Below are 15,319 nucleotides of genomic sequence, written 5' to 3' on the forward strand. Positions count from 1 at the left end.
TACTTTGACGCAGAATCATATTAAGTTTTACTGTTTCTATACAAATTTATCTTTGCTTATGCAACGGTAAATCACATGACACTTCTTGTAAACAAAATGGCCGCACCAAGTCAGCTGCCTCACGTAGTGATGTCATTTGGGGTCACGGTCGTTTACGCAACACGGATATAACCAGTAGACGGCGTCTTTCATCAACGTTGCATAAAATATGGCATCAAAACTACCGACAGAGGTGAGTAGTTAACGGTGCTAGTGTGTATTATGTCTGTAACCTTGATTTCGAGAATGACATGACAACTTGTGATGTGAATGACAACACTCCACAGGAAGGCGTTATTGGTCAGTAAATAAGAACAAATACCCCCTTAAAAAATTTTGCAGGGGAGTTTTGGTTTTTTTTTACTGACCAATAACGAGTTCCTGTGCAACACTCTAGCTAGATCATAGATAATTAGATACCATTTTGACACCGTATCTTTTCCTTTGCAAAAGATCAAATGCTTGTATTTTTCAAATCATCTCATTTGTCACATGGTTTGAACAGGATATAGCCTGATGAACAGTTGTGTAATAAACATCTAACTGAAGATATGTCCAGTCATAATCGTCTAGATTATAAGCAACAAAGGCCATCAAGCATTTTGAATTGCATGAGACAGGTGATGGAGAAAGGTGATGAAGTATGTGCTGTATGTGTTTGCTGAACATGCTAAAGGCACTTTAACGACACAAACAGCAGTACTCAAGCTATATATTATGGTGGCCGGTAAATAATCGAGTCTAGACCAGACAGAATCCTGTGATTGATATAAGCGACAGTCCACAGAGTTGGGGCACACTGACACGCCATCAACCAAGTCACAGAGTCCGACCACCCGATCTATTAAGTCATCTCTTATGACCAGCATATGATGTTCAGGACCATTTCTAACCCCGAATCTCCAGGGGTTCTGAATTTAGTCCCTTCTTATGACCAGCAATTACCCCTCAGGGTAAGATGGCACAAAATCAGCCAAGTCATCGAGCCTGACGTTTCAATCCGTTTGGTTGCCTCTTACGAACGGGATAGGTTGCTGGCGACATAGCTATCCCCACAGGGTGAATGGAAGTGTGATCTAGATTATAATAGGGCCTTGGTAACTTGTAAGGTAATCACTTTGCGGTAGGGAGAGGTCAATTACATTTAAAGTAATTTCTTTAACATAGACATGATAGATATGATACTTCTCTGTGTCAGCTTTCGAAAACATTTAAGCTTCATGTCTTTATCACCTCGTTTTTGGAAGGTTTTTTTAACACAATTAGACCCCCACTAAACACAGATATTCCTGCAGTGGTACTCCTTTTTGGGTGTAGATGCCACAGTGCCCTGAACAACTGAAAACAGTGCTGAAACAACAGGGTGTTTTGTATTGAGACCAGATATTATTTCAGCTACAGCTGCAAAACCAGATATATTTATACCCCCAACCTAAAAGGACTAAAAAACTAATGGATATATTTTTTTCAGCCATGGTGAACACTTTCTATTCTAACAGGAAAGGTACAGTGCAAAGTTTGATTTCAATGTTTGGATTTGCTGCAAAAATACAGTTATTTTTCATTTTCCTACTTATTTTTTTTTTTTTTTAAATGAATCGTTTGTGCCACCTATAACTAGAAAACTACGGCATGGATTCTTTTCAATTTTAGGGGGCAGTTCATAGAAGAGGTGCACTAACAAAGTTTAATTTTGATATGTATATTTTCTGAATTTTTATCATGTTTTGAACTTAGAATTTATTACTTCCGCATTTGTGCAACCTATGACTTTAAAACTACTTCATGGATTCATTTCCAATTGGGGGTACGGATTCTATACCAACAGGAGAGGTGCAGTGCAAAGTTTGTTTTCAATATTTGGGTTTTCTGAAAAAATACAGCTATTTTTCATTTGTTTACTTAGAATTTTATTACTGAAATATTTGTGCAACCTATAACTTAACTGAAAAATTTAATTCATGGATTCTTTTCCAATTGTGGGTACAGTTTCTATACCAATGGGGGAGGTGCAGTGCAAAGTTTGATTGCAATAAGTTGATTTTCTGAGAAAATATGTTGGAGTCGAAGTCAGGGATATTAGTAAGTCCTGCTCACTTTTTGTCAGCCAATATATTTTTTGCAACAATGTAATTTTTGTGGCAGACAATTTCTTTTATTTTTCCAACACAACGAAGCATACTATAATTATTTTTTTCAAGGATTTGGGGGTACAATTTATTTTTTCACTAAAATTGCGCCAATTGGTCAGCCCCTTAGTGGAAACATTGCATGGGAACTAATGGTGAAGTTTCATCTTCATTGGTCCAGTGGTTTCTTAGGAGATAATCATGATGTCATGATGATGATCTTACAGTGCAAGAAGATGTTTTAAGGGTTTTTTTAATCAAAGGTGGCTTAATCATTACCTGGCTGCCATATTGAAGTTGCACTTTTTATGCTTTGAGCAAAGTTGAACCCGCTTATGCATATATAGTAACAAACATCAACTCAAAATTTCAGCTGAGGCTGTTCAGCATTATGATGATTTAAACATTTTTGATAATTAAGAAGAAAACGGAATCATAGTTCTACACTGAAGTTGTGCAAAAACATGGTGAAAATCAAGTTTTTATCATATCTATGTCATAAACAAGTGATGGATATCCAGTAGTCATGGTAACACTAGTAGTTAGAGAAGTCAAATCATATTTAGCTTGTTTAGTGTTTGTATATTTATCAGTAGAGGACAAGGTTATGTTTTAAAGAAAACTTAGGCCAGACCCACTACCCACTGGTCGAGTTTATACCAAATTGAGTAAATAAACAACACAACTTGCATTCTTGCTGGAAAAATATACTACCGGTATTCACCCTGATGTTTTTGTACATCAAGAAAGGTAGGCTACCCAAAATTCAATTCATTACCATTATGAATATGAAAGTCTTAGAGCCATTGGCTAATTCCCTACCCAACATGCCCAACAATCAGATTGAGTGTTTCTTGATCCTATTGCCAAAATACTTGTAATGGTGATAAACTTGCACAAAGACTGGTGGACAAAAAAGAACCAAAATCACATCGATTTTTGTACATTTTGATTTCTTCTTGCATTGTGTCAAGTTACTTGTGTAAAAGTAGTTTAAAAATGTCATGTAGGAAATCTGTCGTTCACTGCTCTTGAAAAAGCAAACACAGATCGAGGTTTGTTTTTTATAGAACGTTCATACAAAGAAACAGGATCCTGGAAATAATGTTGATAATTTAGTTATTTGCTTGTTTTGGTAACTTTCAGTTTGAAACATGCGACAGTCTGCTTTTTTAATATGGAACTTGTAATTCAAAATGAGACGGGTTTTTTTGTTGTGAAATTTCTTCATTTGATTATCTGAAGAACGTTCAAAAAGAAAAATGAAAGTTTGACCAACTTCCAGTGAAATACAGTGATGATAATGGAAATTTGCATTTTGTTAAGAATTTGAGATTGTTTCACTTGAAGTTGAACACTTCAAAATACTTCTTTTTATTCTTCTTTTCTTTCCCTCCTGTGTCTACACATCTCTTTCGGAAAAATATCATTACATTCTTGCAAAATCATTATGAACTCATAAAGAATCATAAGACGCATTTCAATGATGGTATCTTCTCTGGCCTAGTTACAGAACTATTTCATTTCTTGATAGAACAGTGTTGATATTATCACTCGTGTCTCTAAAAATATCCACCTTGGCTTATCTACATGTGACAGTGATCACTGAGAGACCCTAACAGTAGCCCACAGGTCCACGGCAGTCTCTACCAACTTTTTATCATGTCAAAGGTATGCGAAACAAATAGTTTAGAGTGTAACTTTTTCTAAATTAATATGTAAGTCTGGTGAAAACTATATTTGTTATTTATTATTATGATTATAGTATTTGTACATGTGATCATGGGAATATTATAAGTTGCAGCTGCATCACGAGGGATACATAGGGTTTTATGTGTCCTGAGACGGAGACCAGTGGTATAAAACTAACAAGGGACTCCATGTACCCAGAGTGATCCTTCTACAACAGATTTATCTTACCCAAATTTTTTAATATAAAAACGTAAAAGAATTAAACCAAATTCAAAATTGATAGAAGACAGCTGTACGATAGAGCTGAGGTTAACTTGTGTCATGTCACGTGACTTTCATGTACCCAGAGTGATCCTGCTACCGACATGTTTTGATATGTGTGATAAATAAGTTTATTGTGTTTAGATGTCTACAGTTAAAGATGGTAATCTAACAACTCAAACTGGGACTGTTACAAAAACTGTCATTAAATCTGTAGTATGTCACTCCCAAAACATTGTCCACCATTTTAGATTCTTCCATTAGCCATGAAAATTAGGTCTTCAGCAACTCATTGTCTACAACATACTACATTTGGTTTTCAAAAGGGGAGGTCTGAACCCTCCCTTCTGGATCTGCTCATTGATGACTTGATTGATGCATGTCATTGTATCCCAGTTGCATGGATCGATGCTCATGATATCAGTCACTAGGTTGTCTGGTCCAGACTTGATTCTTTACAGACTTCCGTCATAGAGCATGATAGAGCTGGAATATTGCTGAGTGCATCGTTAAACAACAAACAGAACAGATTCCCCTACTCTTCGTATTAATGTTGTGCTACGTTTCATTCACAGTCTCAGTAGTATTAACACTGATTAAACAATTGGATATTTTTGTAAATAGTAACATGAGCTTGGCAATCTAATAAACAAATATTGCAGCACTAGATTTTTCAGTAGAAAGAGTTTAAGCAGCCTTACGTACCACAGGTACTGGAGACGTCAATTTCCTTGTCTTTGAGGTGAAAAACCAATTCACAATAGCCATTAATTCCCCTTGCAGAATGTGTTACATCGCTATATACGATAGTTCGCTGTAGGGAGTTGGTTATGTACGTAAATTTTATATGATAATGAATGGGAGATAAATCGGGGATTTTTTAACAGTTCGTTGTATCCTTAGTTGTTCGTTGTGGTCCTTAGCAAATGTTGAGTAGTGTAATATAAAGTAAAACTGTTGGTATTTTTAAATAGTTTGTTATAACCATAGGTAAACATGATAAAAGTAAATATGTTTTATCCACGTTTGTTAAAATCATGTTCAGATCTATCACTTTGGTCAAATCAAGCCTTTCTACTGAGGAAGTAAATAAATAAGTCTAATTTAATCCCAGCATTTTGTAATCATATAATAATGATGTGGTATGTGTACACGTTAGTGTATTATCCAGGGGTTAATTTGTGTAACTCATGTCACTGACTCATACACAAACATCTCCGACAAACTACAACACAGCCCATATGGCCAATGACCACAATGATGACTCGTCAGTTTTGAATCTGGGGCGTTGGACCTGTCACAGTCAGCAAAGCTGACCATCCCATACTGCAACTCTGCCGCTGGGCTGAAGCCTGTGTCTAGTAGTTGTTCTTCTGGCCTAGTGAACTTTACTAAGCTCTCTCAGACCATACTTTTTGCTTAATGATTAAGCATGAAAACAATTTTCAATCTACCAACGTGAGACTCTTCTTCTTTTCATGTTCTTGAGAATTGTTTTTCTTATTTATATGCGCAGAGTTTGCCCTAGACTCTTAAAACTGAGGTTCATTATGACTCCCAAGCTGGGCTACAGAGAGTCATTGTCCTTTGTAGGGGGTTTTGTTTACAAAATATTAATTGATCCGATGGGCGTTCAATAAGTTTTGCAACTTCAATATAAGACCACGTCGCAGAATATCTTTTGCACTTATATATTTTCAACAAACTTCAACGAATTAAGTGGCCAGGCTGTTGTCTCACACTTTGAGATATTATGATTCATTGTTTAGTGGAATCTATGACGTTTGGTTTAAAATCAGAATAAGAGAATTAGATTTGTCAATGTAATATTATTTGTGTTATGGAAAACTTCTGAAAATATTTATCATTAAACAGAAGCAATACTTGCGGGTTTTTTGGATGTAATCTTTATGCTGCATATCTTTGGACTTAAAAGTTTGCGACAAACAGTAAACTACGGTTATAACGAACTCAAAGGGACCACCAATTTTCGTTCGTTATAACCGTAGTTCGCTATAAACATATATACAGCATATATATACAGCAAATGGCCAGGACTTAAAATAAGTTTGTTATATATATCCGTCAGTTTGTTATAAGCATGTTCGTTACAAACGTAGTTTACTGTATATATACTGGCTAGATGTAGGAATTCAAAAGTTTGTGATATATATATATATATTGGCTACCGGTAGATGTGGGAATTCAAAAGTTTGTGACATATATATTGGCTAGATATGGTAATTCAAAAGTTTGTGACATATATATATTGGCTAGATGTTGGAATTCAAAAGTTTGTGATATCTATTGGCTAGATGTGGGATTTCAAAAGTTTGTGACATATATATATATTGGCTAGATGTGGGAATTCAAAATTTGTGATATATATATATATATATATATATATATATATTGGCTAGATGTAGGAAATCAAAAGTTTGTGACATATATATTCATGATATTGGCTAGATATGGGAATTCAAAAGTTTGTGACATATATATATTGGCTAGATGTGGGAATTCAAAAGTTTGTGACATATATATTGGCTAGATATGGGAATTCAAAAGTTTGTGACATATATATATTGGCTAGATATGGGAATTCAAAAGTTTGTGACATATAATATATATTGGCTAGATGTGGGAATTTAAAAGTTTGTGACATATATATATATTGGCTAGATGTGGGAATTCAAAAGTTTGTGACATATATATATATTGGCTAGATGTGGGAATTCAAAAGTTTGTGATATCTATTGGCTAGATGTGGGATTTCAAAAGTTTGTGCCATATATATATATATTGGCTAGATGTGGGAATTCAAAATTTGTGATATATATATATATATATTGGCTAGATGTAGGAATTCAAAAGTTTGTGACATATATATATTTATATATTGGCTAGATTTAGGAATTCAAAAGTTTTGTCTTAACATAAGACAAACTGACTCAGGCTTGTATCCTATTAATGGGTAACATTTTTAATATTCCTGTCATCTTCCTATGTAACTCTGAGTAGGTGTTTTCTTAAGACGTCATTATACACTAACCTGTTGCTTCTCTCTGCAGGTAGTCTCCCACATGCTGAGCTTCCTCAGTGTGTCTGACCGCAAGGAGGCAGCTCTGGTCAACACAGCATGGTACGAGGCATCCATGGATCCAGCTCTACAGAGAGACGTGGTGGTCAAATCCCTAGCCAGTGATGTAACTAATGGCCTAATAAGGAGAAAACTCACCCACCTTGTTGTGAACCACGTGGACAACTCTACCGCTTCTATAAATGAGATGGTGAAGTCCTTTGAATACCTCAGTGAATGCCTGCTGAGCCTGTCTCTCAAGGGCTGCAACATAACCGAAGGAACATTCGTGAAGCTTCTTGCGCTGTGCAAGAATCTGACAGTTCTCGACCTGACTAGCTGCAATTCTTTGTTTATGTCAGGCAATCTCCTGGACCGCAAGTCAGATGTTTCGGGTCTCAAAGAGTCTCTGCAGCATGTCAAAAAGTTGAGCTTGGCATCAATTAGATTTCTGTCTGATGTAAGCTTTAATAGAATTCTATCAGTGTGTCAAAATGTTGAGGAACTGTCTCTGGCTCATGCTCAGATAACTTTCAACAGTGGAACCTACTACCCTCCAGGAATTAAGGTCGGGACCAACTCTGCTGTTCTCACATTTCACACAATCCTGGATTTTGTTGACAGACAAGGGCCGAAACTCAAATCACTGAACCTAAGCCGGACCACCATCGCCAATTGCCACCTCTCCGAGTTAGCCAGATGTCAAAACATTGCTTTAGAGGAACTTATCCTTGTTGGTTGTAGGGAGATCACCGACTCTGGCCTTGGTCAGTTTTGTCGCCAACAGAAGAGTCTACAGAAGCTTGACATCAGCATTTGCACTGAAATCACTGATAGTGGCATCGCTGCCATAGCAACCAACCTGACCCAGCTGAGATCACTGAAGGCCAACAAATGCAGGCAGATCACAGACAATTCTGTTAAACTGTTCAAGTACATGCCCCTCCTGGAAAGTCTGGAGCTGTCAGAGTGTTACGAGCTGTTCAGCAAGGGAATGATTCAGGGGCTGTGTAGTGGGATACAGAGTAAACTCACCCATCTCAACCTCAGCTGCTGCTCTACCCTGACTGACTACTTTGTTGTCGAACTCACTAAAGCTGTGCCCAGTTTGGTTCACCTTGACCTTGGCTCTCTGTTCAACATCACCGACATCAGTGTCCACGCAATCGCCAAGAGGCTGAAGTATCTACGATTCTTACGTCTTGCTTGGTGTAAGGAGTTATCAGACAAAGGACTGCTGGGACTTGATGAACTGGACGACTCAAAATATGAGACCCATGTTCTTGATGGCCATAATGGACAATGCCGCTGCACTCGCAGACATTCAGAACAAGGGTCCAACATTTTCAAGAAACCATCTGGGAGTGGTGGGAAGGATAAGAAGATGTCAGTCGGAGATCTAGAGGCCATGGTGAAGAATGGGGGAGATCTCTACAGCCTCAGCAACCTGTCTGGTCTCCGAACCTTGGACCTCTCATCGTGTTCCAAATTCACAGATTTTGGTCTTAAAGAAGCAATAAAATTCAAGGAACTTAGAAGCTTATCACTTGGCATGGTACATGGGATGACCAATGAGAGTATTTTCGCCATCGCCCGTAACAATCCAAGCCTGGAGGATGTCCACCTGAACCAATGCATCAAAATCACTGATGCAGCTGTAGAGGCTCTGACAAGTAAATGTCCCCGATTGGCCCACCTGGACGTGTCTAGCTGCGACAGACTGACCAATCACACTCTGTACTATGTCCAGACCAACTGTCAGCGTCTGCGTCATCTTGATGTATCCTACTGTAGTGGAATGACCTCCGAGGCTGTGGACAAGCTGGAGGTCAGCATGACAGGCCTGCATACAGTGCACAAGAGGCTGGTGGGAGGCACTGGCACACGCTAGCAGGGGATATCAGGAACTGACTGCAGCATGTTCATTGTCTGATGATTGTCTTATTCCTAAGCTGCGAGAGTTTTTATGCTTTTGGATGATTATATTTCATATGACAAGAGACTCTGAAAGCATATTGTAGTGGTGATGCATTGACTGTTCTTAATTTATGTGTTGCTGTTTATGCAACATCTCTGACACACTTCTCTGTCACACAGGGCTTCGGATTGATATTAGTACTTATGAGTAGGACATTGATAAACTATTTAGTGCATCAGAACCATATTGTCAATAAATCAAGGGTTACTTGTTGTTTTCAAGGGCCATTGACCCAAGTCACCTGGCACACTAGTCGCAAACATGATGAAGATTTGCTATTGGACATTAATCAAACGTAGCTGTATATTATAGATTGTTATATGAGCATGATTTTACAAAACAAGTGTCAGAATTATTGTATTTCCCGAGCAAGTGTGAGGGTAATACATGAATTCCTAATGGTTTTGTAAAATCAGTATGACACACATGGAAGTGTATTAATTTCTTTATTACACATTATAACTTATTCTTTTTGAGCTCCCCTTTTGAAAAATGCAATTATCATGACCACTGTAAAAGAAAACCTCAATTGTCAAGTGACGTCAACAATCTTCAGCTATGGCGTCGTGTTTAGTGTGACGTCATTCCGACCTTACACAATATGATTTGAATGGTGTCAATAATGATGTCAGGGTAACGTAAACAAAACACTAGTGCTCGTGAAATGATATTTGCACTTGTGCAGATACCATTTTTATGAACTTGTGTTATTTCTAACCCTTTGGGTAATAAACTGATATATGAGTTATGGTAAACAGTGCGACAATGCCAGTATATACACCAACATACACACTACCACTGTGATATATGGGACTGTTTAGGAAGTATCATTGTATTGTGTGGCATATCAGGAACCAATAGAAATCCAGTTGTGAGCTTGCGTGATGTAGCCTCAGCAACTGTGGCATCAATGAGTTTTGTTTGTTTGTTTGTTGTTTTACGAGGCATTCAGCAATATTCCAGCTAATGATGGTCGTCAGTAAACAATTGAATCTGGACCAGACAGTCCTGTTATTGATATAATGAGCATCAATCCACACAATTAGGTTACGATGACATGCCAAGCTTGACCACCCAATCCTGTGAGTCGCCTCTTAGCATTGGTTGATGAAGACCTATTCTAACCCAGGTCTTCAAGAAAGTTGTGAGGATGTATTAAATGACAGGTGCTTGAATTGTTTTGTTTCCAATATTATTGAAACGGGATCGTTTATCTCATATTTGTTAAAGTAGTACTTGAAATGTGGTGTATTTTCCTAAGTAATACATTGAACGTGTTAAATTAATAGAATTCTTAAATTTTGCTTGGCTAGAGTTTTATCAAGTGTCTGGATCCTGATTCTAATTCATGGTTATCTAATCTTCCAGTGAACCAAGTGACAGTTTGTAGGATGCATATTGTGATACACAATGACGTGTGAGAAGCATGATGTGATGGTTATTCATGAATATTTTTTGTTATTTTGCCGTATTTACTGTGATATATCTGTATTTTACCACTGTTTACACCTTGCTGCTGATGTGAAGATGATGGGACAATTATGATGACATAACGCTGATGATGACAATGACTATGATGAAGGGATGATGATGGGACGATAATGATGCCAAGACACTGATGATGACGATGATGATATGATATGATGATGGGATGATAATAATGACAAAGCTGATGATGACTATGATGAGATGATGGGATGATGATGGGATGATAATAGTGACATAACAATGATGATGACTATGATGATGTGATGATGATGGGAAGATAATGATGACATGACTCTGATGATGACGGTGACTGTGATGATGTGATGATGATGAATGAATACCGGAACCTGACATGCTAAATCCATGAACTTTAGATGCTGCATATTATGATGAATATATCTTCATGTGCTATTTTATCCAAGAATAACAACACTGTGTGATGCACAGGAACTCGATGATAGCGTGTATAACATAATATATGCGTATAGAAAAAAAATCCCACCCCTCTATATACATAGAGTGATTCTTTTTCTATACGCATATATTATGTTATACACGCTATCATCGAGTTTCTGTGGTGTGATGCTGTTGTGTAGGGCTGGGACGATACACCAGCTGTGCGATCTGATACATATCACAATACATGCATGTGCTCTTAAATGTGGTGTGTAGGCCATCTTTTACATAGGCCAGATGGTCAAATACCTGGCACACTAACGATTTACAGTTGGCAGTGTCAAGTATGGCACAATGGCTGAAAATATTTAAATTTTCACCAGTAAATAGCGTTTGGTGTAACATTTATTAAAGAATACATTCAAGGAAAGAATCGATGCTTTTTACTTAGTGTGCGGCTGTGATCGATACTTGTATTGAGAATTAAAAAACGTGATCCACTGATGCATCAGAGTATCGTCCCACTTCTACTGTTGTAGAACTAAGACAATACACTAGCATTGTGTGCATAATCACATTTCTTTGTTCACAGAATGGGAAACAATATGTACAGAGATAAGACTGTGTGTAGCATATATAGTTGAATATTTCACTGCATCGGTGAATCGTCCCACTTCTACTGTTGTAGAACTAAGACAATACACTAGCATAATGTGCATAATCACATTTCTTTGTTCACAGAATGGGAAACAATATGTACAGAGATAAGACTGTGTGTAGCATATATAGTTGAATATTTCACTGCATCGGTGAATCCTGTCACCCTCTATGTATTTTTTTACATAACAAACACTGTGATCAATGACTTTTTTAGCCCATATGAACAAAGTGGCAGTATGTTTATTATGTAATGTTTTGATGCATCTACAAGAGTCCAGTTCCCGACCTTGCCGAACTACGCTGGATTTTCCAGGGTCTTTCGTGGCTATTACGAGTTAGGCCCCTTCTATGTCCCTCCTATTGACCAATCAGATTCCATCACTCATATCACTTGCATTTACTTCAAACAAAATGGCGGCTCCCAATCAAAACGATCTGATCGATAATCAAAATCTGTATTGAAATAAAACAGGTCTCACTTGAGCACCTTGATTGAAAACGTGAAAAGATTCTCAAAATATTTGTCTACGTCCAGTTGACAGTACACATGCTTTGCAAATCCTGCAGTTGACCGAAATCTGCACGTTGAAATCCATGTAGTTTGTTTGGCGATTTTGATTGGACTATGCACAGACTCGTTAGTCCAGCCAAAATTTAACTCCGGAATACCAGCCTAGTTCGGCAAGGGTGGGAACTGGACTTTTATAGTCAGTTAATGCCCTTGACTCGGGAAGATGGTTTTGATGTTGTGGAGTCATTACCTGCATAATCCAAGTATGGTGTCAGTTGGTTCTAGGGGGCCCAGTTGTGTTGCCCAGTGCAATGTGTTGTGCAGAGTTCCAATTCCATCAGACAAGCTCAATCCTACGATTGTCGACCCAGATTTGTTCTATGGGTATTGTCACGTTGGCCTTTCCTCTCACATAAAGCTCACATGTTGTGATGTAACAGACTTAAGCTATGTCAAAAAAAATCCCAGTAAATCGTTCATTTATTCTTTCATAATATCACACTAATCTCTGTTCTTATATTTGTTGAAGGTTAACAAGACATTTTGGATACTGACTTTTCCAGTAGTCTATCACACCATCAACTGTGTCTTGTAATGTTTCAATCTTAGGTTGTTATTGTGATTTGACACCTCTGATTAACTTGTTTAAATCAAATACATTCCAAATTCCAAATCGTGACTGATGTCCCCAGCTGTAACCCATCAATGACCTCAAGAGCATCCAGTCAGTAACATCTGGGCATGGTGGTAGTCAGATTTGATGTGCTTGAATGTGAAAACTTGTTTGAGAAAATACTTGAACACTTTAAATTGGCATAATTGTTGTTCTAATTATATTAATTTCATATTAATCCAATTTACTACAAATTATATTAGATTAGGTATATTTACATTATTGGAATGAGATTTGCTCTCTGTGTATTAGTCTTTGTCTCGGAGATAGATTACCGGTATTGCCACGACCTCCTTGACTGTGGTACATCTTAGATGGTGACACAGTATAAATGTATATAACTGTTTTATTGTATGTACACATGTATATATCTGTCGGGCTTTGTTCAAGATGCTATGTAAATATAACAGTTGTTAAGGAGATAGTGGTTTTATACACTAAAGTCTTGTCAATGTGGTGTTACAACCTGCACTGAAACATCGCTAATAGTAATAAAGAAGTTGTTCATTCATATATCTTATTCTTACTTATTGTGGTGCTTATTGTATTGCAATCTCATTGAAATCAGATCTTTGTAGCGAGCAGTAGGATGTAATTTTAATGAGATTGATTGCCTTGTGAAGGCAATATATCTTTATTTCCTTATATCTCATGAAAAAACAAGAGTTACGAAGAGTTCAAGTTTTTGGTCTTTTGTGAAACCCCATTTCAATAGATGTTGAACTTTCCATTGATGATCATGATGATTGTTGTGGAAGTTGGTCAGGAGCAGGGTGCTTAAAAACAGCGAAAACGGTATTAATTACCTGAGAGAGGATACATATTCATGAAGAAGATGTTGCAGGTCATATGCATACTCAAAGTATATTTATTCTTGTGTTTCATTTCCTCTTTATATTTGTAGAGATACACAGATACTACAAATAATTTTATTCAAAACATATTCTAAAACCCTGGTTATAGTATCTTGTATATATACATGATATACTTACAGATAAAATATGATATGTAACCTTACAAGATTTATGTTTATTCCTATTGATGTCTTCCGTCTGCAGCACTACCACAATACAATACATGGAAAAAGAAAAAGGAAAGCACCGGGTAATATTATTTGTTATTACTTTTATCATGACTTGACAGAACCCTATATTACTATATTATGACAGCCATTGTGCATAGATCATTATTTAATATGTAATTTAAATATATTGTACATTTAAAAATTCTAAAGAAAGAAATCAAATCAAAATGTTAGAAATAAATGTAATTATCAATTGATTTATTGTTGTTGTTTTTTCAAGTTAACAGCTAAATGAGATGTGTTTGTCTGGACTACACAAACCAGTGATTGATATTTCTATTCACCTCTTCTAAACCAGAACCAGCACAGGGGTTCTAATCCCAGATGATAATAATAATAATAATAATAATAATAATAATAATAAATGGATACCGTATTCGAGGTAATAAGCACCCACGGCGATATTTGTTAATATATTGGCTAGTGAACAATCCCAATTAGCACCTCTTCTGATTGAGCAATGTACACAAGACTTATTTATTTGTGTATAATACGCACTCGTGTGTTATATGCACCCTTAATTATAGGCAATTAAATTCTGGAAAAATATACTAGCCACATAAAGAAACTGTGCACGGAGAAAATATAGATATAAGGGCACACCGTCCACATATGAAATATTGGTTTGAACACAGCAATTATTGGAGACATTCAAACGCTCATGCACGTGCAATGCGATATGACGTCATTGATGGGGGCCTATTGACGTGCAATGTGTTACCGCACGTGCATCCTGTGCAGCTGTACACAGCATGTGCAACTCAAAATTCGCTGTCACTTTGGAAAGCATGATCTGTGGTCATTCAAAAATTCAAAACTCCTCAGGCGCAGACACAAGCATATCACAAGCAAATCATGCCAAGATTGACAGCTGCACAGCGTCATGAAGCCATTGGAATGATCCAAGCGGGAATGAGGCAACAACAGGTGGCAACACATTTCCAATGCCATCGTAACACGATATCGGCATTGGTGAGGCGTTATCAGAACACAAATGACGTTGCCGACCACCCACGTTCAGGACGTCCCCGAGTAACGACGCCAAGACAGGACAGATGGATTCGAGTTACACATCTCCGACACAGGTTCCAAACGGCAGTAACAACGTCCCAGACAATTCATGGACTGCGCCGTATCCATCCCAACACTGTCAGGAATCGTTTAGGTCAGTACGGGATTCGACCACGACGCCCTGCCATACGTCCCATCCTGACACACCGTCATCGCGTCAACCGTCTAAGATGGTGTCGAAATCATGTTCGCCAACCTCGAATATGGTGGAGAAATGTTGTCTTTACAGATGAATCGAGGTTCAACATTTCCCACAGT

General features: G+C 37.4%; 1 protein-coding gene across 2 annotated transcripts; it reads left to right on the plus strand.

Moving 5' to 3' along the window:
* The first annotated feature begins 90 nt into the window (after positions 1-90).
* Positions 91-13,415, plus strand: LOC124137952 (F-box/LRR-repeat protein 2-like). 2 transcript variants are annotated; one of them, XM_046504413.2, is made up of 2 exons: positions 91-232; positions 7,193-13,415. In XM_046504413.2, the coding sequence occupies exons 1-2, from the start codon at positions 209-211 to the stop codon at positions 9,089-9,091; spliced, it is 1,923 nt and encodes a 640-aa protein (XP_046360369.1). In that variant the 5' UTR covers positions 91-208; the 3' UTR covers positions 9,092-13,415. The 2 variants fall into 2 exon arrangements, with proteins under 2 accessions (XP_046360369.1, XP_046360370.1); XM_046504414.2 differs by lacking the exon at positions 91-232 and adding an exon at positions 3,743-3,839.
* The last annotated feature ends 1,904 nt before the right edge of the window (positions 13,416-15,319 follow it).

Source organism: Haliotis rufescens, unplaced genomic scaffold (genome assembly GCF_023055435.1).
Source record: "Haliotis rufescens isolate VD_foot unplaced genomic scaffold, xgHalRufe1.0.p SCAF_17, whole genome shotgun sequence".
Lineage (NCBI taxonomy): Eukaryota > Metazoa > Mollusca > Gastropoda > Lepetellida > Haliotidae > Haliotis > Haliotis rufescens.

Coding starts and splice junctions, on each gene's coding strand:
- LOC124137952 (XM_046504413.2), top strand. CDS start 209: ATGGCATCAAAACTACCGACAGAG. Junction 233..7,192: donor CATCAAAACTACCGACAGAG/GTGAGTAGTTAA, acceptor TTCTCTCTGCAG/GTAGTCTCCCACATGCTGAG.